This window comes from Poecilia mexicana, unplaced genomic scaffold (genome assembly GCF_051168715.1).
Source record: "Poecilia mexicana isolate PSO_F unplaced genomic scaffold, ASM5116871v1 scaffold_5, whole genome shotgun sequence".
NCBI lineage: Eukaryota > Metazoa > Chordata > Actinopteri > Cyprinodontiformes > Poeciliidae > Poecilia > Poecilia mexicana.
This window is the reverse complement of record NW_028263374.1, coordinates 23643392-23669488: the sequence shown is the minus strand read 5'-3', so window position 1 is coordinate 23669488 and position 26097 is coordinate 23643392. Positions and strand designations below refer to the sequence as shown.

Here is a 26097-nt window from a genome sequence, read left to right as displayed (position 1 = left end):
GCAGAATAACTCACTTTAGTCAATTAATACACACATGAAGAAATCTTTGTTTACCAAAGTTGCTTTATTTGTTGATTCAAACATGCAGCATTGGAAGAGACATGTTATCATGATAGATACTGGAGCATTTGTTCAGATGTTCAAAACAAATAATTGCAGGCTGTAAATGATGTAGCAGGAATGACTTTGCTTAATGAGAATCCAGCATCATATCACATGACATGTTGGCAAGATTACAATGAAAAGGCAAGAGAAAAACAGCTTGCACGCTTCAACAGATTTAGTTTACTTTAAAAGGCATTTTTAAAGAAAACTATTTCAAGACCAATTCATCAAGACTTAAACCAAACGGGGTTTAAAACCTGAAAGAAGCTGAACTAAATTTTAAACTGCAATTTGGCATGAAAACAGAAAAATCTGGATTTGCAGTCCGGTCTATTCAATAGGTTACAAAAAAGATATCAAAAATGCTTGCTTTAATTCCCTTAGCAGATTCAGCTCATTTTATTTTAAAAAGCAAATGCTTGGTTTGAGAAGCTCCTGATGATCCCTTTTACCAGACACCAGGCATCTTTCAAGAGTTTAAACAAGGAAATAAACCCGTAGTCCCAAAGCTGAATGTCGCCACATATCTAACCACGACAAAAGATGAAATAACCAAATGAAAGCATAAAAATAGCTTCCATTAAAAGTAAACAGAAGGTTTGTTTCATGATGCTGATATAGAATATGCTTTAGATGAAGATTGTTTCAGAGGATTGTATACATCTTCATATTTTCTCCTGAATAAACAAGTTTTATAAACTAAAAAGGCACAATGCGTAAAGATTATACAGAATGATGTGATGTAGCAGTTTTGCTCAGAGGAGACAATAACTGTCAGTGTGTGTAACGAGCTATTTTTAGCACTTTCAGCACCATCCCAAAGACTTTCAGCAAACACGTTATGTGCGAATGTGGCGTTTATTTAAGCTGTTCCCAAACATGATCAACTCTCCTCTGCACAAGTTCAAAAATAAACTATAGAAAACAAAAGACAAAAAATACTTTTTTTTTATCCCAAAATGTAAAGAAAGTTTTTTTTCTTCTTCTTTTTAAGTGGTGATTTAAAGTGGTTAAATATGATTTTAAGTGACCATCATCAATGGAAATAAAGGCAAAAGTACTAGTGAAGTGATTACTGTGGAAATGTTGGCAGCAGTGTAATTTACAGATAATAAAAGTATTTAATGGCAATAAATGTGGGTTGTCGAATTTAACAACATTTTTCTGTTCTGGTTCTATGATGATGGTAAGGATAATTTAATTTTTACACTGCATTTTTGGCATGGAATAATTCTGACCATATGGTCCCATTTAAAGCAAAAAAATGCACTGAGATGACCATCATGATGGAGGCAACAACGAAGGATTGCAGCTGTACAAATATAGTAGCCTTTTAACAATGTATGATCTGGTAACCAACAAAGTAAAAAAATGCAGCAATAGGAATAATCATGGCGTCATCAACAAGCTAATGTTAGCTATGTTGCTGAACTCAGGCTATAATGGCTGAGAAGCGTCAGACAGGCACATCTGCATTGCAAAAATAAGGCAATAAGAATGTTTTGAGTAAGGCTTCAGGTGCAAAGCTGGTAGCATCTTTCATTCTATTCTAGTTTTCCAGCATTTTAGGCAAAGGCAAAGTGCAAAGTGTTGGCACCTAATCAATAAAGCTAATCAGAAACCGCAAAAACACAGCGGGTCGGAGTGCAAAAGTGCCGGTAGTAACTGGGAATGAAAACACTGAGAGTGGTGGGATACCTGCTCCTGTAGTTCCACAAATGTCCACTAGAGAGAGTGATAAAGTTAGATAGAGGGCGTGTATTCCTGTGTGGCTCAGTGTTTCTCATTTGACACAAAACATGCATAGTTAGTTACAAAGAAGCAATCTTATTATCGTTTAGGTGCTAGAGAGATAAATATGTAAAGTATGCAGTTATAAAACTATGTTAAAGAGGGATTTATCCAGAATTATTGCGACAGGCTTATAGATTAAGTACTGCTTTGCAATTGGTTGACACTTCATGCTAACTATCAATGACTAGTTGATTGTGCATAGCATATAGCTATAGTATTGTGATGTGGAATGAGATGAGGCTGGAGTTTGGGGAATGCAGGTGACGTTTAGGATTTGGGAGCAGCTTGCTGTTTCTGCGGTTCAAGGCCTCTCATTTTGAAGTAAGACACAAGCTGGTTGGGGACCTCAGCGAGAACAGCCTGAGCCAGCGCCGCCACGGGAGCCTGGGCAAAGAAAGACAGATGTCAATGTATAGCAGGTCTGGTTTTTTTTTTGTTTTTTAATCAAAAAAAGTTATTCCAGCGCACGATCCATCTTTTTCTGGCACACAAGTCTATCAGACAGAATTTAAAACAAAAAATAAAAAAAATTTCTCCCTAGTTTGAATCATAAAAGTTCTTAAACCATAACACAGTTTGCGCAGTGCTTTGACGTCAAGAAGGGAATAAATTGCACAAACAAGAAGAAAAAACAAATATGATGCTTATTAACCACGACTGTAGGGTTTTAGACTTGATGTAACCATTTGTGCAACAATTTCTAATTGTGTACAAGTTCCATTCAATATTAATGAAATATTAAAGCTTCTCTTAAAAGACATGTAAAATTAAAAGAGATTTGTAAACATCCATGAAAGAAAAACTAAGGAAGGCTAGTAAATCAGTCTCCTTGAAAACACTCAATAGGATATTAATTTCAACATATACTTGAAAATGGTTATTTTTTTATTGCAGAAAATAATTATTTTTCCTAACTTTAGTCAGTGTAAAGATTATTAATGTCAAGGCAAGTTAAACTGAGTATATTGTGAGGAAGCAGCAAACTAAACTTCACAAAATGCTTTAGTTCTCAAAAACCTGGATTATCTCCATAAATACTAAAACTTTCCACCATATTGACATGGAAAAGCAGTATTAACACAAGACGGTTTATTTACTTTTTTTAGTTTCTTGTCAACAACTGGACATTTATGATTTAGTTCAAAGAAATAGTTTAATAATGTGCATTACTTTTACTCAGAAATTAGAATTTGCACAATGTTCTCCACTTGATCTTACTTTTGAGAAATTTCTGATGATTCAAAGATCAACATAGGCAAAGAACTCAGTTCAACATCAGTGCTAATCTATTTATATTCACATTTCAAAAACTGATTAAATATTTTTCTCAGAATTGCTAAAGGAAACCCAAGTACCACTAATGGTATGTGTACCACAGCTTGAGAACCACAGCTACAATGCACTCCTGTATAAAGTGATGTTTGTCATTTCCACTTAATGGGACTGAGAATCAAAAAAAAAGAAGTTTCACTGTTTTTGTTTCATATGGAAAAAGTGAAAAAATGTGCATCTATTATTTACTAAGAGACTTACATCTTTGAAATTTCTGAATGGGACAAACTGGACGATGTCTCTGGATACGGCCTCGCCAACAGTGGACCTGAGGACGCCATCGTCTCCATCCAGAAGCTCCATGGCCTTAAAATCAGCCGGCCCCACCCCCACAATAATAATCGACAAGGGCAGCCGGGAAGCCCGAACTATAGCATCCCTGGTCTGGTCCAAGTCGGTGATTTCGCCATCAGTGAGGATGAGGAGAACGAAGTATTGCTGCAGACACAAAACAAGATCAGACTCTACAGGATTGTGCTCGTTAGATTAGATTTTTGTGTATTTAAGATGTTTGCGGCTCCTCACAGAGGCGGTGGGAGCCTGAGTGGCACCGGAGGCGATGGAAGCGACGTGGTTGATGATGGGAGAGAAGTTTGTGGGTCCGGACAGTTTAATTTGAGGCAAAACCCCTCTGTAAGCATCCACAATCCCCTGAATGCCTGGGAGACAAAGAGGCAGAGCAGAGGAGAAACTAATCAAACAATGCAGACAAACAAAGCTTAGAAAATAACCTGAGATTTGAAATGGCTTCGTTCCTGCCAACCCCATCTTAGTATTATATTTAGGATAAGTGTTCAGCAGCCCTCCATGATATCCCGTGGCATTATGTTGCATCTGTGTTACTTTACCTTGACAGTATGGATTGCTGGGGTTGAAGTTGAGGGCAAACTCATGATGGGCCGCCTGTGAAACCAACACCACAACAGTTCAGTGATTGCACAACAATAAATGTAAATCATTAATAAAAAACTGCTAATATTAGTGTGTTTATGGTGCCACGATTGTTCCTATTGCTGATTGCAATTCATGCAGGTTTGTCATGCATGAGGCTGTACTTTAGATTCTAGACATCAGGATGGTTATAAAAGCTGACCTGAAAGTCTGGAGGCAGTTTGGCTCCAAACCCGAATGCTGGGAAGAGTTTATCACTGCAACAGAACACACACCTGCTGTTAGAGTCACATATGTTGAAAGAAATTAAAATGTAAAACTTACAACAGGTCTCAATAATTTCAAACAGTTCTAACTGGGAATTTGTTTTTTGAACAAGCAGAAATTATAAAAATGATAGCAAATATGCAGTATGGTGAAGTCGAACTGGTTGTACTTCCCCATACTGCAACCAATAAGATTAGAAACGGGAAATAGTATTTCCAAACAGAAATGTTGCACTCAGGATGCAGGTGTAGATTTAACGCTTAGTCTAGGTGTCAGTTTTAGATTATCACCCAATTAAACTGGGAGCTGCATGCAAAAGAACTGAATGTGGGTTAATAATTATGCTTTCCTACAGAGGTCTGGAAATGCGAATAAATCCTGAAGTATAAAACGGCTGTTCTAACAATGATATTAGAAAGGTTCCAAAGCAGAAAAAATGAGGTAGTAAAAGGTAAAGTAAAGCATAAATTACATAATCTAGGACATTGTGCATACTGCTTGGAGTTTTAGAAGGATGTGCGTGTGTGAAACTTTGGTGTTAAGTAGTGTTCCTGTGGATGGATGGAGATAAATCAGAATATCAAAAGTTAATTTTAGCATTGCATTTCAATTATTTTTATGAATTAGGCTGTCTGTCTAATTCAATCCTATAAACAGTTTCTGTTTCTCGGAAAGTTATAATAATTATAAAATAAAAAAGATTTTAACAGCAGAATGGTAGCCTACTGAAAGTACGTCCTCGTGCCATTTAATATTTGCACTTAACACCTGGGGTTTCTTTTAGATAAATCAATGGAGACATAAACTTAATGATGTTTTAATTTGCTGAGATTAGTTTGTTTCAGGTTCTGACTCTGTGTAGGTGTAGTTTGTGGTTCGTTGTGTACTGACGTGTCGTAGTCCTGGACCACCTGCCCCACAGACCACAGAGCAGACAGGTACTGGTTCAGCCCATCCGGACTCATGTAGTGGAGAGAGTTGGGCGAGCGAGGATCACCGTTTGAGCCGGTGAAGTCGATGCCGACCTAATGTGTTGACAAACATGGATTTATTTCAATAAAAAATGAAATCCCAAGAAGTTAATTATTCAGAGGTGATGTAACCGAAACTGATCAAAATCAAATATTAAATTTAGTCTGTGCATTAGTGCATGTGGACGTACAGTGAAGTTGATCTGGCAGCCGCCCATCACAAAGTCCAGGAATGAGTAGTCAGTCACCAGCTGTAGGGGAACACATGAAACCAAAAGTCAGATGATTGAAAACTTAAAATCTAATTCTAAGAAACAAACACAATGCAGTTTTCAATGCTTATACAATCACAAGTATTCTTATAGAACCTAATAAAAACAATCCTGAGCTCTTGCAGTCCATACCTTACAGCTCTTCACTGACACAACCCCAGAATTCTTGTAGCTTTTCTTCTTCTGTTTCTCTGGGTGGATGCAGTCAAATTCCACCTAAGCGATTGCAAAGTGGACAACTTAATGACCACTGGCAAACAGAAAAAAAATTAACTTACAAGTTTTACTTTTACTGAACTCACTGGTGAGCCACTAGCAGCTTTCATCAACTCTGAGGCTTTTGTTGTGAAAGAACCGATCAGGTCATGAGACCCATCACTGTCATGGTCTGAACAATCCACCTGCAGAGGAGGGAAAGGATTTAATGTAACCAGTGAAGATTTGATTGGTTGTTATGGGGGGAACTTAAATCGTGATTGGTGAAACCTTCAAAGGTTTTTCCATGTCGGAGGAGCAGAAGGTCTGGAGTGGAACGGAGAACTTCTTCCAGCTGGGGTTCAGGTTGTTCTTCACCACCTGCACATAAAAACACACATCACATATTTTTTACCATAGAAGACCATTAATGGGTGGATGTAGAGGAATCCACCCATTATATGCAACTTTCATGTTTCTGAAAGTTGCAGAAACATGAATAAAAATCTTTACCTCTGTTCTGTGAACCAGCTGCCATTTCCCATTTTCTCCTTGTTTAAAAATCTCCAAGAATGGATCAGACTTCCCAAATGTATCCTGGAGAAAAATCAGTTTTCTCAGCAAGTTTTTTTGAAGAACAAAGAAGACTAAATGTAATGTGTATGGAGGCAACAGGTTTGTTCATTTATCACAGCAAAGCAATAAAACCATGTCGCTCCTGCTCTGATTTAATGAAAATGAACTTTTCAGCAATCTTAGTAGAGTTTTAGCCGTTACCTTCTTGTCAAGCTTTTTAGCTTCCAACTCCAACACAATGGCTCTATTGTCTTTGATTTCCTCTGCAGTGATCTACAGACAGTCGCGTTAATAATGCTTCATCATCACCGATTCCTTGAGGACAAACTGTACAATGAGATGCTTGGCTCAATAAAATACAGGCTACTTACTGTGATGCTTCCTTTCCCAGCTGGCTTGTCTTTCTTCAGCTGAAGAGGTCTGGTTATAGTTTTGCTGGAAACTATCTGAACACACAGAAACACAAAGGGAATCATGAGTTTTAACTTAGATTTTTATTGCCAAGACGTTTACAGTATTCCTGATATTCTCTACTCTGTGACAAAAATTCAGCGTCAGGCTGCAAGATAAAGAAAATCAGTCATAAAAAGTAATTATTTCATTACTGACGTCACTGTTATGTGCTTCGGGCACATTATGATTTTTGTCTATTTCTTTTATTTGTTTTCTTATAGACCTTGATTAAATGAGCTTTTGTAAATATATTTTGGAGTTTGGATAACTTCTTTTTGGTCATTTAATTACGCTAATTTGTGGTGGTGTTGGTCCGCCTATAAATAGGCTGGCTTTCAGCATGTAGGGAGCCTCCCCTTCATTCCCGCCTGGGCTCCGCCTTTCCGCTCGCTTCCGCTCGCTCCACCACCAGGCGCGGTGTGCGCTAAACCAGCCGCTGTGGGCCGCAGCTGAGGTTTCCAGCCTGCCATGTGGTATCTCTGTTAACCTTTGTTTGTTTTTTTGTTGTGAGTTTGGCCTGGTGGGACCGGTTGTCCTGTTTTCGATCTTTCTTTTGCATTAGGTTCTTTTTGTTTTAGTCCGGTACTAGTAGGGGCTTCGACGGCCCTGTATAGGGTTGGCCCCCTGCTGTACCGTTTTGTTCTGTTTGACCGGCTCACCAGGTCCAATTTTCTGTTAATATTTTTGGGGTTTTGTTTTCTTTATTTTTTTTGGGACACGGGATCTGAGGGTTTGAACTCTATTTTCTTCACAGAAAATCAGAAGAAGCTGAACTAAGAAAATCAAAGTGAAGAGAATTTATGAATAAAATATTTTGTTGAACCCTCATCTTTTGTCTCGTGTCCTCAAATATGTTGTGGCCTTGGTGGATGTAACAGTCACTCATTGATATTCAATCTCAAGCTTTTATGAAACAAAAAAGTTGCCTGAAAAGGGTGACTTGATTCTTACAAACTAATAACTGAATGTTGGCATAAACAAAGATGCAAGGTCATGCTTAAAACTTCAACATTTACAGATCTTTTACCACTAAAACAGAAGTAATAAAAGTAAAATACCACTAAAACAGAAGTAATAAAAGTAAAATAAGTTCTCTTCTAATACATTTTAAACCTGGCCTTGTACGGTGGTTACCTGTCCCAGCGTCAGCTCTGCTCCTCCAAGGTAATCATCATCAGTAAGATCAGAAGTGGAGTTATCAATGTCGTAAACCCCAAACTTCAGATTCTGAACCGTCTCAAAGTGATAATCTACCCTCAGGCGCTGACTAAAGGATGGACTTGAAGTGTTGTTCAGGCGTTCGGTGCGACACAGCTGACAAAGCGACAGGAAGAGATGGGTGCAGTGGGTTTATCTCAAATATGAATTCAATGTGGGGAAAAAACAAACTGTAACGAGCAAAGAGCTATTACCTCCGTCCATTTGTCTCCTGTTTTCTGCAGCAGTACACAAAGAGGGTCTGATTTTGAGCCAACATCTTTATCCAGCAGGTTCTCGCAGGAAACCGTCAGCTCAACCTTAGAAACACAGTCTGCCATCTGAAAAAGAATAAATAGGGGTGTTTTGATTAGCCCAGAAAATAAAACATATCCGGTTTAATTTGCAATCAATAATTTTTTTTTTTTTTTTAAAAGACCTGAACATAATTTTTTCCGAAACATTTAATGTTTAGATGCCATTACATTCAACGTAGTGTAATTATGATTCAAACGACAAATACAAAATGCGATGTGGCAGAGAAATTGGTCACTAAGGAAAAAGATTTGAAGAAGGTCACATAAATCAGCAATATGGCTTTAAATTAATGATAGTGCTCCTCTGCAACAGCTGGAACATACATTTACATAAATTATATGCATATTTCTTTAAGGTCATCCAAAACCACAAAAATACACTTAATACAATGAAATAAGTTATTACAGCCAAGGTTACAAAAGTGAAGTACAACTTTAATACCAGAAAAAGAAACACTTTAAAATACTACAGAGTGAGAGTCTGAAATGCCATTTCAGCTCATGTGTAAAAGTATGGGGTTTCTCGAGGCTTCGTTTTCAGAAAAATTTTATTCAACATCTATTTGATCCCCCTCGCTCAAATGATACCGAATCATAATCTCCCGTACATACTGATAGCACACATTTCTGCTATGACCAAAGTCGTCAAATAAGAGTGTCCAATATATTAATGAGAACATGGGTCAGAATTTTCTCAAGCTTAATGCACACACACACACAAAAAACACAAGATTATAACTCGTCTTTAAATTATATCTGCTGAGGCCAAAGACCAGATGGCATGCCAGACAGGTGTTACTATGGGTCAGGGATACTAGCCTAAATTTTAACATCAACATAAAGTATTATTAAATAAGCTTTCTATGTAAACAACACTCATAATAAAGGGCTTCCTGTCACATCAGGATAAAGAAAAAAATACACGTTGTTTTTTTGTTTTTTTTATCTCAGAGGGTTAGATCATTGTACTGGTGCCTAAGCGGGGGAAAAACCGATAAATCAAGTAGCTGCAGCTCATCCAAGTCCCCTCAAGAGTACTAACGCCAGCAAAAGGATCAAATCATATCATTCAGATGCATATTACTCATTATAAAGAGACATATTTAAATTTTAAAACTGTGTTAATACTCTATAAAGCACTACATAGATTTGTGCCAAATTGTATTTCAAAATTGTTGGTCAAATATAGACCTCACTTGTCCTAATATATAACGCGTCTTACGCTCTCTTGTCTTCATTGTAAATTTCTTTACTTGTTATTTTATTTTCCTGCAACACACTTAGAATTACATTATGGATTACTGGTGTTATACAAATAAACTTGCCATGCATATAAAAAAAATTCACTTAAACCTCAAGTTTTGCGTTTTATAATCTGATATCTTCACCATGATGAGGAAAAGCCGTCCAATAAGGCAAAGACACGCAAATCAACCCAGATATGCAGTTTCTGTGTAGTCCGACTATAACGACTCAAAAAATATATTGTACGATATAGCAATTAAACAACTTGATTTTATCTACAATGCATTCTAAACCGGCTTTACGACGATTTTCTCTGATGAGTCACTGCACAGTTTCCTCCAGCAGCAGCTGTACAACTATAGACGGACTCCGTGTCATCTAACTAAATACAATTTCTTCTATCTGCTATGCATGAATATTTGTTACACTATATCCTCTTCCACACTCTTTTAGTGAACAAGTAAGCACGGCATGCTAAAGAATAATTAATCACATATAATAAAAAAGAATTACCTCGCCAGTTGAATAAGCAAGAACTATAGCTACACACACTCACTCAGAAATAGGAACACAAAGTGAAGTAAAACTAAAAGTAATCACCTTTTTTTCAGAGCGCTCTTTTATTCTTCCAAACCACAGGAACAAACACCAAGTCGGATGAGAGAACCACTCCCACAGCGCCGAAACAGATACGTTTCTTTGCCGTTTTCTTCTGCAGCTGCCTTAATACCACTAAACGTTAACCAACCTCTCTACTAGAGCAGTCATTTAAATATTTGCAGACTACAGCTATTTTTTATTTTATTTTGCCGCAAATATAAGACTTGGAAGGCAGTTAGCTCAGCTCCAAACTTCCAGCAAGTTTAGCTAACGCTTTATTAAAAACGGAGTCTCTCTGATTGGTCTGGCTGATACAGAGCGGTGCTCTGATTGGATAAACTGTCAGTCAGTTAGAACGCTAGAGAAGACGGTCACAGTCTTTCACAATAAAAGTGGCGATACACTTTACAAATTAACCACAAAATCCTTTACTTTCTTTGCATAAACCACCTAATTAGAAAACTGTCCATAACAGGATACAGACAAAACATGTAGGATATCTAAAAAAAAAAAAAAAAAAGCATGTTGAAATGATCAACGATCTGCAATATAACATTTTTATTCTCGAGTTTTTCTAATGCACATACCTTTCTTATGTACTACCTTCCCAGAATACATTTTCACATCCCCCTTGAATGCAATTAATTATCTGAATTATTAAACATTCACTCGCTACAGTAGTTCTAATGTAAGGCTATAGAACCAAGATCATAATGAAATATTTTCAACATGATATCAATATTTTCCACAAGTACATTTTTGCAAATTTTCCCTTCCAGCATAAAAAGTCATTTTACATTTCATTTTACACAAGTATCTTAAAAATATAAACTTTTAAACAAAAAAGATACTTAGTCCATTGGCTGATAATACAGAACAATAAAAGCACGTCAATGAAAATGTGTCTTACTATAGCACCAACCAAGCTCATTCAAAGGGTTAAATCATTCTTTCAGTGTTTTAAAATCACTTTGGACAACACATCAGCAACAAGAGACACACAAAAGACTTGTAACACCATCTGCCTGATTAAACATGAGAATCTCAAAACATTTACATCCAACAGGCCATCATCACAATTGCACCTCAATATAATGATTTTGACAAATGGTGACATTTAACTTTATAATTTAGAGGTTATAGATAAAAGTACAAATCTTTGCTTAAGAAACAGCTACGCGTGTCATTTACCCACTATGAAAACCACAGTCTACATGCCACTTCCTGTAAACACGACCTCCTAGCTGGTGCCTTCTTCAGTTGCACGTTAACATTTAGCCACAGTGACTCACTATTCATTTATTTCAAAATACCATTTGCTGGAAACCATCTTTACAAGTTACAACAGATAGTCTACAAAATATATCAAACACAAGCATTTTCCTAATTATTCAATTAATTCAGTCCAGCTCATTTATTCATTGTCTTAAGGTACTTCACAAAACAAACAAATCCAGGTTTTTTATATATATATATATATATATATATTTTATTAGAGTGTTTTTTTTTTTTTTTTTTAAGCAGAGATAGGTATTGGTAACAATATCCCAAGCTTTCAAAATCTCACAAAGCACTGTTCAATCACCTAAAACTGAATTCCAAGGCACAAATCCAAACCTCACAAGACATGGCTGTCAACTAATAGAGATTATTATTCAAAGAAGCAGCCAAGAGACCCATGGCATCTCTGAAGAAACTGCAGTGACTCCACTATATGTGCCCAGGGCAGATATTAGCTGTGCAACTCACAAATCTACCCTTTGTGGAAAAGTGGAGAAAACTATTATTGAAAATCACAAGTATGTTTGAACCTAACATTCAATTGACACAGCAAACACGTGGAACAATGTGTTCGATTGACTCCATAATTAATTTTTTGAATAATTTATTTTGATTTGCTTGCAAAAAGCTATGTGTGAAGAAAAACTAATCTCCATCTCCCTGAACACACCACACCCATGTTAGAATATTTTCTTGTTGTAGCATTATGCCATGGGGATGCTTTTCCTCAACAGGCACAGGGAAGCTTTTCAGAGTTGAGGGCAAGGTGCATTGTGCTAAATACAGGACACTCCTGTGAGAAAACCCGTTTCAGACTGCAAAAACTCGGAAATAGGATAAGAGCTCACCTTCCAGCAGGACAACAACCTTAAATATACAAATCAACAAAAATGCTTCAGATCAAACCATACCCACATGTTAAAAATGCTCAGACCTAAATAGAGTTTATTCCTTGCCTTTGACTTCACAATTATGCACTGCTTGGTGCAGATCTATTGTATAAAATCCCCCCCAAAAAAATACATGTAGAAAAAATGTGTTGAATAATTATGAATATCTTTGCAAGGCATTGTAGTTTAAGTTCAAAATGACAAGTATTAAAGAACATAGCACTGATGAGTTGTCAAAATAAGAAAATCTGATCTAAGCAAGAAGCAGATTTAAAAACGGCCACATACATCTGTTTGTCCTCATTTATTTCTAACTGAAATTCTACACTTCTAATCCAATGCAGAAAATTACTTTTAATCTAATTATATTTATATATTGTGTTTATTAGCGGTCCGATTGAAAAATAAAATAGTTTTCCTCTGATAACCAACTTTGTGATTCTTTCAGGGTATTAAAATATGTAGCATTAAACTTAATAGCCAACTTTCTAAAGTATAGTTAAACTCCTGGTTGTTGCAACCAGTGGTTGAGCATTTAGTGTTAAGACTATGTTAAATATATTAGATATTTGCATGGTAATTGTTAATTTCAACTTATTAATTTAGCTTCTATTTTGACCTCCTGGCTACTATATGAGACTACCATTTATTTAAAAACAACTGTAAGTAGATCTTACTTTGTCAACAAGTATTAAAATCCATGTTCCACTTTTAACACATTGAGGGTGCCATCTAGAGATCACCTTTTTTAAGCTCCATCCGGTCAAATTCACTATTTACTTGTTTATCACATTAGCAGGACTGCCACTTACATCAAGTTAAATTTTATTGTTTGTGAATTTTCCTTTGACAACTGAAGAGAATCATCATAATGCTGTTCAATAATTCATGTATCCATCACTCACCTGTAAGATATGCCTTCTGTTAAATCTCAATAGTTGCATGATCAATAGCTCACTGGTCCCATGAAAAAAATAAATAAATAAAGCTCACTCACCGCTTAGTCATATCCTGAATGTCCACCAGCAGGATTTACTATAATACACAAACTCTGCTCTTCCCACACCAGTAGCACAGCATCATCTGTACCCCCACATTTCACTTTTATTAGACAAATAAAAAATAATCCATGCACACGTCTATGTTCAGCTGGACATGGCTCTTGTACCCGTTTAGAGGTTCACCACTCCTTGAGTCCTCTCCAGACCAAACTATTTCCAATAATGCCCTCTACTGGCATTACTGGATTCACACAGCTTTTATAACTACAGTATGTAACTTTCATAAAAAGTGTTTTTACATAATTGTAAAATATTAACATTGTCGTGACAGTATAACACAAATAATGCGTAAAAAAAAAAGAAAAGAAAAATTGCTCCTCTGCCTTCCCCTTGTGGTCCTGCTGCCATCTGCACAAATACTCTCTGGTTGTTTCTGATTGGTCGTCAGAAACAACCAATCAGAGCCAAGAGGAAGGTCTTAGCACTGTCAATCACCCTGATGTACATGCTGCTCACAGCCTTTCCCTTTCTCTCTATTACACAGCTGGTTCACCACAATGGAGCTTGCCACAAATGCCCGAGTTAGTTAGCAAGGCCATTGATCATGGCAGTTAAACAATTTTCCTAGAACAGCATTAGCACATTTAGCAGCACATACACGAGTATGACTGACAGTGCTGGTAATATAATAGCACTGGGAGGAGCTCCATTTTTTTACAGATCATCTGTCTCGCACCAAACCGTCACATCTCGACAGTACTAAAGTAAGCATATGTTTTGTAAATGTTACATACTGCTTGTGTTAAGCATGCTTTACATTAATTTAAACCCACTTTTCTGTGCTATGAAATATTTTATTTTGGTTTGATGTAATCCCATTTAAATAATGTTTTATTAACAGTAAGTAGAACATCACAACTAACACAAATGCAGAAAAAAAAACAGTATGTGAAGCTAACAACCAGAAATCAGTTATTCTACTGGCTATTTTTATATTTATAGATTAACTTCATAAAACTGTCACATTCTGCAGAATTTTCATTTTGCTTGTGTTTATTTACTACAAGTGCATAAGAAAAATGAAATTAAATCATTAAATTTCTCTTTTACATAAGAAAATAAACTTTTTGCCCAATGTTCAATATGTAAATAAATTTGCATTCGCTTGATCATTTGTAGGAAGGTATGCAGTTGTATCTAACGAAATGTTTCTAACATGTGAAACGCTCAGCCCTTTCTGCTTATTACAATGTTGGGCTATTTTTTGTTTTACAAAATGGTAAAACTAAAACTATGCCATTTCAGAAGTTCTGGGTAAAATGTTTAAAGACAAAGGTGTTTAATCTTAAATGTACATATTTTTGTACTTTTTTGGCTTACTGTTATGAAGGTACTGTTCTTTCAGCAAATGGCAGGTTTTAGAGCCTGTATCTTAATTAATCCATTACTAAATTGACAATTATAGCAATACTTAATCATGATAAACTCAATTAATTGCTTCAGCCCTATATGACAGTGGCATTTAGTTAGTGCTTTAGGGGTGATTTCTTGCATGTTTTAGATCTCTGCCTGATTCAACATACCTGTATGAAACGTAGGTCCATTACCAGGCCTCTGCAGAAACGGAGGACATACTAAAAAGGCAGTTCAAGCATTTGAGCTGTGCTGGAGCAGGAACACATTTAAAGCATGCAGAATATGGCCCAAAAGGCTATGTTATGCACCTCTGCTCTATACCAATGGCTCCCATTGTCAACAGATTTTGAAGCAATACACCACCTGTTGGAATGTGGCGAACAGCAGATTTGTGCTATGGATGTGCAGCCAAAAAGAACAAAGACAATGCTGAATCCATGACCTTACTTGGTCCAATTGCAAACAAGTGAAGTGTACTTAATAAAGTATCCAACAAGTGTAAGGTTTATTATAGTACTCCTTCAATTGCACAGATGAGCTGTGCGATTTAACTTTCAGATGTCAATTATAATGCAGTATAGCTGTAAAGTGTTTTATACAACAGGTGGAAAGTAAAGCCAAAGGACAAGAAGCATCTATTGGATAAGCTTACTGAATAAAAGTTTACATCCAAGGTAGGTTGTGCAAGTATTTTGAATGGAGGAACACAATGCTAAACTATAAAAACAAAGACTTCAAATGGTAAAAATATTATATTGCGTTAAGTGTTTCAAGACAGACAAGTATAAGCTAAATAAAGTTCCCATAATCAGAAAGTGAAGAGCAGACAGTTGGAAGAGATTGCTGCAGGTGAGGAATGTCCCTTTATTAGCCAAAGCAAAGGAGACTCCACATCAGGTATGGTAATACGATCATACAAATTTGTTCACAGCAATATCAGAAACAAATACGAGCTTTAAGGTGGAAACATCAGAATCATGATAGAACTTACAAGCAACATAATGCTAAGAAACTAAAAACACTACGGACTTCATCTCAGCACTCTACAGTCCAAACACCTACAAAACATTTTCTGCAAAAAAGGGGTGTTGGGGTATTCAGTGAAGCATAATTGAAAAAATGCATTATCATAAAATGTGACAGAGAAAAAAAATAGCAGCTCTGTTAAAAAAGAAAAACATGACTCCACTGTCTTGCCATCCCATATCCTCTATGCGGTAACACTGACCAATGCATCAGTTTTAATCAGCATGATTTTAATAAACAATAGGGGATGCAAGCATAATCACCATTGCAACAGGTCACAGACATTTGATCGCAGCAAGAAAAGCTTCTCATAATTTCAAAATTTAAACATGGATTATGAGTTCAACGCAGCGGCAGATTTCATCAAAGCAACATAGGATGTAAAGATTTGAATGCAGCGACAGTGCATGTAAATTTTTACCATATCAAAAAAACAAACATTTTATCACAGCATCATACTGTAGTTGTTCATCTTACCAAGCAACAGAGCATGTATATTTCAAACCACAACAGCAGAGCATTAAGCACATACAGCAACAATGTTTGACACTTTACAATAAGGTTATCATAGCAAAGAAAGACAGATGACTATAGACAACATGACTAGAAAAAAAAGCTACACTCTCAGTGAAAATAATATGGAAGGACCAAAATCCTGCCAACATCATTATAACCATCATATTCGCAACCATTGTGGGTCTATAGAAGCAAAGTCAGTGGAGCAGATGCAGAAAAATAACCAAAAAAAATATGTGGATTACAGTCCTTTATGGACAGCCTGCAAGTGCCAGGGCTTACCTGTAGGTATCTACACAAAGGAGGAGTTTTGGTAATGACAGTCACTGAACTTAAGGTCTCAACAAGGTTCTTGACATCTGGCTTACTTCAGAATCAGTCATGGTTGTGGTTTAGCCAGAGTTGTTGATCCAGACGAATGTAAAATCTTATTTACAGTCATTTATTAATAATATTTAAATCAGGTTTATTTTAACTTTACGTGCTCCAATAGGTCTGTCATTAAGTTCCATTACTGCAGCAGTGGCCTCATCATGGCTCTGGAAAGCCACCATTGCTTCACCATTTGGCATGCCTTTATCATTGAACTGTAAGCAGACAGAGCCTGGTACCACCTGGTAACCATAGAAGAAGTCCATAATCTCATCCACAGTTACAGTGAATGGCATATTCTGAAGCTTTACGATTGTTGGACCAGCAGCACTACGCTGATTGTTGGGGTTGTTGGATCCTCCAGGGGCCGAAGGGTTCCGGAGGGCTTCGTTCCCAGGAGTAAACACTTGCTGTCCACCTGTCGCTCCACCACTTGGAAGTCCCTGGTTATTGGTGGTGGTGGTAGGCCCACCAGCCCGGTTCTGTCCTCCTCCAGCTCCCTTTCTATTGGCATTGTCAAAAGGTATTAAGCCTCGCAGCCCATCCTGGCCAAAAGGAGCTCCTCCAGTAGCTCCAGGGCGAAAGCCAGGTGGCTCCAAGATGGGAGCGCCAGGTATTCCTGGAACCAGAGGAGGAGCAACACCTAGATTTACTTCCCCTAACCCTGCTGCCAAAGGAGGCATGGGGGGAGGACCTGCAAGCCCATTACCTGGGGCAGAGAATGGCGTAACAAACGGGTTACTGTTGAGGTTGCCCATGGTGTTTCTAAGAAAGGTAAATTCATCACCACTCATGGCTGCAAAAGGATTAATCTGGGGCTGCTGGGGATTAGATGGTGCCTGCTGATGCTGGTTTTGGTTCTGATGGCTTTGGTTGCGTTGACCTCGCTTGTTTTGAGGTGGAGGATTTCTCTCAATCTCCTTCATTTGTTCAAAGGTCACCAGATGGACGAAGGCATCACGGCCATTGAGTTTTTGGCGGTGTAGCCTTTCAGTTTTGCGAGCATCGTCCTCAGTTCTCAGCTGTAGGATGGCTTGCCCCAAACCATTGCCATTACTATCTGTCAGGACTTTCAGCGTTTCCTCATATATGCCTATACCATCAAAAAAGGCACGGACATCCTTCTTGGAAATATTGTAGGGAATGTTGCTAATGTGGACACAATTCCTTGGAGTTTTCATGCCATCTGGGTTCTTGCCATCACCTTGTCCTGCTTCACGTTTGCGGATAGCATCAATCTTTTCTAGCATTCCTTTTCGGCTGATTGGGTGGACCTGGATAAAACGGGAGCCCATGTATTGCATGTGAGCTCCAAGCCCAGTCTTGTAGTCCTGTTCTGACTTAAATTCAAGGAAGCCCTCCCCTGTAGCCCGCCCATTTGGGCCATAAGAAATAAAGACACTATCTTCTACAATGGCCAAATTGTTGAAAAACTCTTTAATTTGTCTCTTGTTGGCCTCATAAGGCAGACCTTTCAGATAGACACAAAACTCCTGCCTGTGAGGAGATCGTGACCTCTCTCGTTGATCTCTGCCTCCAGGACCAACATTGATGCGGCGGTTCTGATGATCCTGGGCCTCATTATGTAATTTACTAATATTATGAGACATATGGCTCATCCTGCTGTCACTGAGGCTGGACCACTGATGCTCAGAGCCCGGACTGATCTCAATGAATCTCTGGCCCATCATGCCACCACCTCGCTTCAAAGCTTCAAAACTATCCTGGGGCAAGAAGAATTTGACAAGTGCCCTTCCATTTGGTCGACCCTGCCCATCCCTCTGTAGGCGAACCCCATCTACTCCAAGACCTCGAAAGAAGTCCCTGACTTCCATCTCCGAGCAGGAAAATGGGAGATTTTGGAGGAGAACATACAATTCATCAGGGTTTGATCCCCCTGCTCCAGAGGCAACAGCTGCTGCAGCTTTCATATGAGCTTGAAGGCCAAGTGAAGCCAATGGAGAAAGAGGGTTGAACAACATGGGATTAGGGGTTCCAAGAGGCAGACCTGAGCCCAGTCCTGCTGGGGGAGGTAAGGAGGGGTTGAAGGGAGGAAGAGAGGGCATATGAGGAAGGTGGGCTATAGGTGGCACTGGGGGACCTTGGGACAAAGGTGTAACAGAAGGAACGGGCGGAAGGGTGGACACTGGAGGAGGAACTGAAATTGTGGGCAGTGTGGGCATTGGGGGCATGGAGGGCATGTTGGCAAGAGCAGAGATGGGTGGAGGACCAGCATTGAGTGATGATAGAGCTGTGGAAATTGTGGGAGTTGAACTATAGTTATTGGGGAAGCTTGGTACCACATTGGCCATGGTTGCTGCTGCTTTGTTAGTTGGTTGGTCTTGTGATGAGCTTACAGCACTCACTGAAGCTGGGGTGTTTGTAAAACCCTGATTCCCATGGCTACTAGATCTCCCTCCTGCCCCACTTTGCACTGTGGGTATGGAGGCTGTCGGTGCTTGACGGTTTGCATTTCCAGCTGTGGGTGCTGTTATCTCTACTGGCCCTGCTCCAGCTTCAAATCTACGGCGGCTAAGTTCAATCATGTTCTGCATTTCTGTCTTGCTACTAAGTAACAGTGACACTTTAGAGCCTTTGATGGACCCGCCTGTACGCATCATTCCTAGTCGAGCATCCTCATCTGTGGCGAACACAATGAAGGCTTCACCATGTTCCCCACCCACGATGTGAACTCCCCCATCAGGAATGGTTAGGCCGGAGAAGAAGTGTCTGATGTCCATGGTCCCAGCCACTATGGGCAGACCCTGCAGCCTGATGACTACAGCCATATTGACTGTTTAACAACAGCCCTACAACCTGGGGAGAAAGCAACACTACCATCAGATGAAGAGCAAAGGGAAGCAGAGAAGTTTCTAAATGTTTCAGACTTCAAACTATGCAGACAAGTAACATCAAATTTTTGATAATGTAGAAACCGTTTTGTTATTTATTATTTTGTCCTCTGATATTGGAAACCAGAGGTGTTTTCAATAATAATTTTTTTAAAAATGCGTCACTTTGAAAAAAATGTTTAAAATGCAAAACAAAAACTAAAAGCCCAACCTCTAGCAAATTTGGTAATCTTGATTCATAAAAACAATCAAATTAGATTTTTTTTTTTGCTCTTTAAAACAAATGGAGGCTATGAGCATGTACAAAGTAACTCAAAAAAGCCAACATTCACATAGTATTGATTTCATACTGTAGTTTCATGCCAACAAATAACTGAATCAAGTCAAATCAATAACTTAAAAGCTAAAAACAAAGTCCAAAATGTTGCCATGTTTAGAATTGTTCATGGGCCATTTATCACTAGACAAAAAGGCCAAATACCCGTGATCAATTGATCTTAAGCAAACAGGTATACAAGCTATTTCATACAATACAAATCTTCTTAAGACAGTTTGGTTAATAAGAACCTTCTATTTAATCCACCAAATGTGTTTCTTGTAGAAAACCTAAAGCATACACGAGAACATTCTGATGTCAAATTACCCTGATGCTTACATTACAAAAATAAAATAACTCAAACTGATATGAGGCATAAACAGATTACTTTTTGGTGACAATGGGGAAAAAAACCTGTGTACTATTTTACTCAAGAGTTTCATGGGTCATCGAAGAATGACAAACTTACTTTCAAAGTAAGACTTTCTCATTTAGTCACAATTTCATTAGCAGAAGGATATAGTCACACTTTGCTAAAGAACACAAATTTTTACACCTCAACTACTAAAGCTAAATTGAAGTTGGATCAATTTCTTGGACACCTTTAAAAAAAGAAACTTATTTTCAACATTGTAAAGCAACCATTGAGCTCCATAAAATACTTTTTTAAAAGTCTTCTTATTTTAGTCCATTTAGGATGCATTGACACACGCCCAGTTTGGTCAGCTTTAATCAAACTGTAGTACATTTACTTAGAAAGTCTGGTTCATTTTGGGGGAGGTGAATGCACAATTGAATTCTGAGTGAACTATGGCTGGCCTAAAAACGTAGATCTGAGTTTTGTTGATGTGAACTGGCACAGTTCAAATACGATTGCCAAGCAGATTGGAGACCACTCCAAAACCAGGAAGCAGACTGTGGCACAGGGAATTTTGAGTAAATACAACCAAGACAAATGCGCAAATCTAGAGTAGTGGAAGAAATTGTTCGAAACCTTTTATCAAAGACAAAAGACAAATCCTACATCCACTAAAATTTGACATTGCCACATTTTTATTTACATTTGATGAAGAAAAGTTGTGCTCAGTATCTTCTTCAGAGGTTTCTGTGGAGTTTCCTTCAGTGATTCTTGGTGCAGCACCACCACAGGTGAGGGGGGGAGAACAGGTTTTTCAAAAGGTTTGGTTTGTTTGACACAATGCAGTGTGAAATCGAACTGCAACAGATGAAATGTAACAAGTATTGCAATTTCAAACTCCAATTGAACCAAGTCTACCGGACAGTTGTGAAAATAAATTAAAATAACACTCTGGCCAACTGTTGGTTCTGGACTTTCTTAAAAAAGCCTTGAGTGGGGCTGGGCAATAACTCAAAAACATTTCAAGTGAGTTATACAAATGGCTCTAAATATTTACTCTCCTGCATATAAGCCATTGGAAGCATGTGATCCTGAAGGTACCACTCACGTGTTCCTCTACAAGCTCATCTGGAAAACCAAGTGTGTCTGTTTCAGGTGAGAAGAGCCATGGATACTGTATATTAAGATATAACCCAATTATATTGAGATATCATTTTTGAGGTCAAATTGCCCAGTCCTACCTTTGAGTCCAGAACAGATAGCTGCTTCCAGATTGTAAACCTGCTACAAAACCAGTGTATGGAGAACTAAGTCATCTGATAAGGAGAACACATCTGTACTAGAGATGTACCAAGAATCAGCTGGTAACCAAAATCAAACATTGAACAATCCAAAACTTAAAAGTCCAATCTTTTTCCAATCTCTGAAATCTCCATATTGATCCACTCGCACATTGTGAGAACCACACTTAGTGTGTGACTTGTTACTGCAAGATTCCACGTTAACCATTTACAGTATCAAAGTGATGTTTTGAAATTAAGTCAGAAGCAGCACAAAAGCAAATTTAAAAGAAAACTGTACTCTGTATGCATTCATATTGGCTGTTCAGTCAGAGTGCTACAGACAGCTCCTGTTGTGCATTTTGCTCAATATTTCTTTTTTTTTGCCGTTTGATGTAGTACCTAACCTTTTCGGGTATGAGAAACAGCCCTCTGCCATAAGATACCAATTTGTAACCACCTTGGAACTAGCAAAAGGTGGAAGACAGTCTTGAGCCAAATTCAGCAGATACCAGGAAGGCGCAGCTTAACAGTTGGTCATTCAAGCTGCAGAACTGACTGCCAATATAAAATTCAAAAGACATCTTAAAAGGTCAACTACATAATATTGTCTTTTTCTTTTTTTAAATAGTATGTTTTTTAAATTAACTCCTCTTATAGACATGGTGTGATGCTACCTCTGCTTCTGAAAAATAATGACTAACTGAACTCAAGGAAAGTGCGCTAAAAATCTGTTTTTATTGTTGATAACTATAGTTCATACAAGAAAGCAAATCAAGCTAAGACAAATTGGTTTATCAAAGTTTTACACATTTTTGATGTTTCTGAACCCTACTACTGACGTCAGCTTAAAAAATAACTTAACTGTCTCTTCTTAAGAGAAAGTTGTTTTGTTTTTTTACCTTGGAATGCAGAAAAATCGGCTTTGTTTGCTCAAGCTGGTCAAATGTGGTGCAAAAATAAATCTCATGCAGTTCAAACTCACCAATGCAACTAAGCAGTGTGTATACTTTCACTGAGTTACAGGATTTCTGCAGGACACTGAAACCTGGTGAAAGGGTCAGAGAAACAAACATTCCTGTTCAAAACATTGTTCACACAGCAAAATGACATGAAGGGCGAAAAAGTGAAAGGTGTGTTTCAGTAACTTGCAAAATGTATTTAATAATGTAATCAATGTAAACAGCTAACTCTGAATCGGACTCAAAATGTGAAAAATGCCATATTAATGTATGATTCCCTAAAAGTTTAAACTGAACAAACATACTAAGATTTATCAAAACTGAACTTTGAGAATCAACTAATGACACCAGACTCCCAACCTGAAAGAACTTAAACACTTGCAAAGGATGAAATAATCACAGTAACAGACAAAGTTAACCCAGAAATCCAAAGGACTCAGCCAAGTTCTGATGAAACCAGATCTCAACACCAAAAAATCCCCTGGAGTTATCTCACAATCAGGCACTCAGCAAAATCTTACAGATATGCATCTTCATACATCTGAGTCAGCAAACAGCACTTCAGCTCCTCTTTGTACAAAACATCAGAATGACCATCTTAACCAGCAAACATTATATCAACCAAACATTAATGACAGCAGGAGAAACTCTGTAGACAACAGAAGCATTATCGTTAATTTTTAAAAAGAAATCTTAGGAACATTTATTGAGAGCAGCATTAGCATCATGCCAACCAGAGCAACATAAGCATCATATAAACCATAGCAACGTTCACAACTGATTATCAGCAAAGAACAAATGATAGCAGCTGATGAACAGAAACACAGTGGAAAAGAGCAGAGCAATATGGCAGCTAAGACCAATAAAACACGCAGAGCAACAGAAGATGGAGCAAACTTGCCACTTGTAAAATCCTCTGCATTGCCGTTCAAGATGGAGGGACCACTGCCCTCTGTAACTCAAGCAAAGCTAAAATTGTTGGAAATACAAAATGCCTGCATGCCTGCAGTGTACTACACAACATGATGCTCAACATCATCAACCCCAGAGAACCAAGCGCCACACTGCAGATTACACAAAAGACAACAGAGATGAAGGACAATTCTTTCAATGCTTTGAAAAGTAATCTTCATTGAAGTGGTAATGATAAAGAGGAGAAATAAGACCAAAGTACAGTAGAAACCAGGAGAAGAAACCATCCAACCAACCCTGGATACTCAAGGAATAGCGATGCAAAATGAAGCTGGAAAGATTCAGAAAACCACTTCCTGCAAAAAGAAGGAAAAAAATGCAGATTTTTATTTTTAAACAGCAAATTCAGAATCAGGAAACAAAACAAACAATACTCCCCATGTTTTTTTTAAGTAACTAAATCAGTAGGAGGGACATGCCAACGCAACATGGAGACCAAATCTGACAAAACAATAAGACAGCATCAAAAAAATCTGAGGTCAAATCAACATGCCTTTTCCAACCTCTTGCTATTATTGCAGTCACTGATCATTTCTGACTCTGCTCGTAACAAAGCTCCACTGGAATCCACATTCTGAACAGGAGGAATTCATAAGAATAATTGTTATATTTAAAAATCCTCAGTAATTCAGTCCCTTTACACGCAAAACTGAAATCATGCATACAAGTGGTCAAGATATACAGCCATTCAGAACCTGCATTATGTTCTCCAACAAGAGTACTTTCAAGTAAACATTAATTATCAAACACCACAAATGAGCAAAAAGAAAACAGAATCACAAAGGCCTTTTTTCAGCTATAAAGTATCATCATACTCAAAATGCATGTGTGGCAAATGTGTTATTTTAATGTAAAATAAACTGTATTTTTTGCACTGCACAGAGCATTTGCACTGCTTTAGAAAAAATATATATTAATGAGAAGCAAGATATGCACTTTCAGGGCAAACAGTTATATCATGTAAATAGAGAGAAATAAACCAGTATCTATTAAGCTGCGATTTAGGCTCTGATATTTTCACAGGATTCAATGGAAATGGAGGAACAAACATTATCCCAGAAGTCAAGCTGTTAAAACAATGGCTTCAGATACACACACAGTCTTAGTTTAGAAGTCCTATGCTAATTTATTTTTGAAAATGTTGCCAACACCTCTTAATTCATTACAGACCAATTGAGAGAATTGGTCTGTAATGAATTACGTCAAGATCATTGCTCTCGTTTACCTTTATTTTATCAAACTGGATTCTTGAATGAAAATACTTTGAAATAAAATACTTTGATAATAATTTGTTTGCGTTTACAGTTTCCTGTATGTAGCTGTAAACACAATGAATCAAACTTTAATCAGCTAACCTCATTGTGAGCTGTACCGTGAAGAAAATAATGAATTTCGGACAGCTAGCTAACGGTAAGTAGCAACCAAAAAATACGAGCTTTCGAGCAAAACCATGCTAAATATTTAGTCAATACTGTTCAAACTAAGCAAAGCTTCGACACATATCCTCTGCACACATTTTCTAAAACTCGTTATCGACTAATTCCAACCAGCGTGTTTCATCTGTATTAGCATCCATTGAGGCTAACCTCCCATTAGCAGCCATCGCTGCTGGTGAAACCTGTGAATGAGTGTTTTAGAGCTGAAAACCGAGCAGTTCGCGGGCTTTCCAAGCCGCCTGGACAGTGTAATTAAGCGGCCTGTCGAATGTGGATTCTTACCGAGGAATTTTGTCAATTTACACACTGATGTTTTAGTCATACACGGGAGTCTTTTCTTCTCTTTGCAGGGTGTTTCTGCACGAAATGTCGGCGCAAACACCGCGATAACAGCAAGGATGACGCGAGAGTGTGCAGCCTCCGCCCCCTGCTGGTTGAATCTGGTTAAAGCAAACTCTTCTTATTTTTATTGGCTGTTGGCAAAAAAAAAAAAGTCGAGTAGGCATTACCGCCACCGTAAGTAGAGAGTGGTTCATAATGATTTTATTTATAATATCTAGATGTACTTAGATATTGATATTAAGGAAAACTCACTCCGTTCAATAAATAAATTCTGATCTATTGAAAACCATTCCAATTAACTAAAATATTAATTTGTGTCCGGAAATAGAACTGTTTAATGTATAGATATTTCACTGCACTTTAATCCAGATTGTATGTATTCAAACTCCTTGAACTGTTTTACATTTCAATGCATGTTATTTGTTTTGTATATAATAGAACATAAAAAATATATATGCTCACTGCAAGGAGAGTGAAGCTTGTCAGAATTTTTCTGTTTTCTCAAACAGTGGAATGATTGAGTGTTAGAATGGCCTGGTCAAAGCCTACACCCAAACCAACAGAGAATACATCTAGATGTAAATATTGATTTTTTTCACAAATAATCTCCACCCAAGCTCACTGAACTTGAGCTGTTTTACAAAGAAGAATGGATAAACATTTCATTCTCTAGATGTAAAAAGCAGGTAGAGACACAGTGAAAAAGATTTGCAGTTATTAAAAAAATTATTGTCCTTGAATTTTGCCTTTACCTTATGTTGGTCTCATCACACACATAAAAACCTGAAAAAAATACCCTAAAGTTTGTGGATATATTGCAGCACGATATGGAATGTGAACATGTATCTCAGCCTGGTGTTAG

The 26097-nt window shown here is 37.7% G+C and overlaps 2 protein-coding genes across 6 annotated transcripts; both read right to left on the bottom strand.

The window, feature by feature from the left end:
- Positions 1-45: 45 nt before the first annotated feature.
- On the bottom strand, positions 46-25267 carry cpne1 (copine I). Of its 4 annotated transcripts, XM_015005004.2 has the most exons (17): positions 25176-25224; positions 22509-22571; positions 8269-8394; positions 7991-8170; positions 6775-6849; positions 6605-6676; positions 6341-6424; positions 6119-6208; positions 5935-6033; positions 5765-5848; positions 5552-5611; positions 5281-5414; positions 4325-4379; positions 4080-4134; positions 3757-3890; positions 3433-3669; positions 46-2283 (listed from the first exon to the last, which is right to left on the bottom strand). In XM_015005004.2, exons 3-17 carry the CDS (start codon positions 8392-8394, stop codon positions 2167-2169), a joined length of 1602 nt encoding a protein of 533 aa, XP_014860490.2. In that variant the 5' UTR covers positions 22509-22571; positions 25176-25224; the 3' UTR covers positions 46-2166. The 4 variants fall into 4 exon arrangements, with proteins under 4 accessions (XP_014860490.2, XP_014860489.2, XP_014860492.2 ...); XM_015005003.2 differs by lacking the exon at positions 22509-22571 and having other exon boundaries at positions 25176-25267; XM_015005006.2 differs by lacking the exons at positions 22509-22571; positions 25176-25224 and adding an exon at positions 10216-10834.
- Positions 15648-25281, bottom strand: rbm12 (RNA binding motif protein 12). 2 transcript variants are annotated; one of them, XM_015005001.2, is made up of 3 exons: positions 25176-25232; positions 22509-22571; positions 15648-19534 (listed from the first exon to the last, which is right to left on the bottom strand). In XM_015005001.2, exon 3 carries the CDS (start codon positions 19504-19506, stop codon positions 16801-16803), a length of 2706 nt encoding a protein of 901 aa, XP_014860487.2. In that variant the 5' UTR covers positions 19507-19534; positions 22509-22571; positions 25176-25232; the 3' UTR covers positions 15648-16800. The 2 variants fall into 2 exon arrangements, with proteins under 2 accessions (XP_014860487.2, XP_014860488.2); XM_015005002.2 differs by lacking the exon at positions 22509-22571 and having other exon boundaries at positions 25176-25281.
- Positions 25282-26097: the final 816 nt, after the last annotated feature.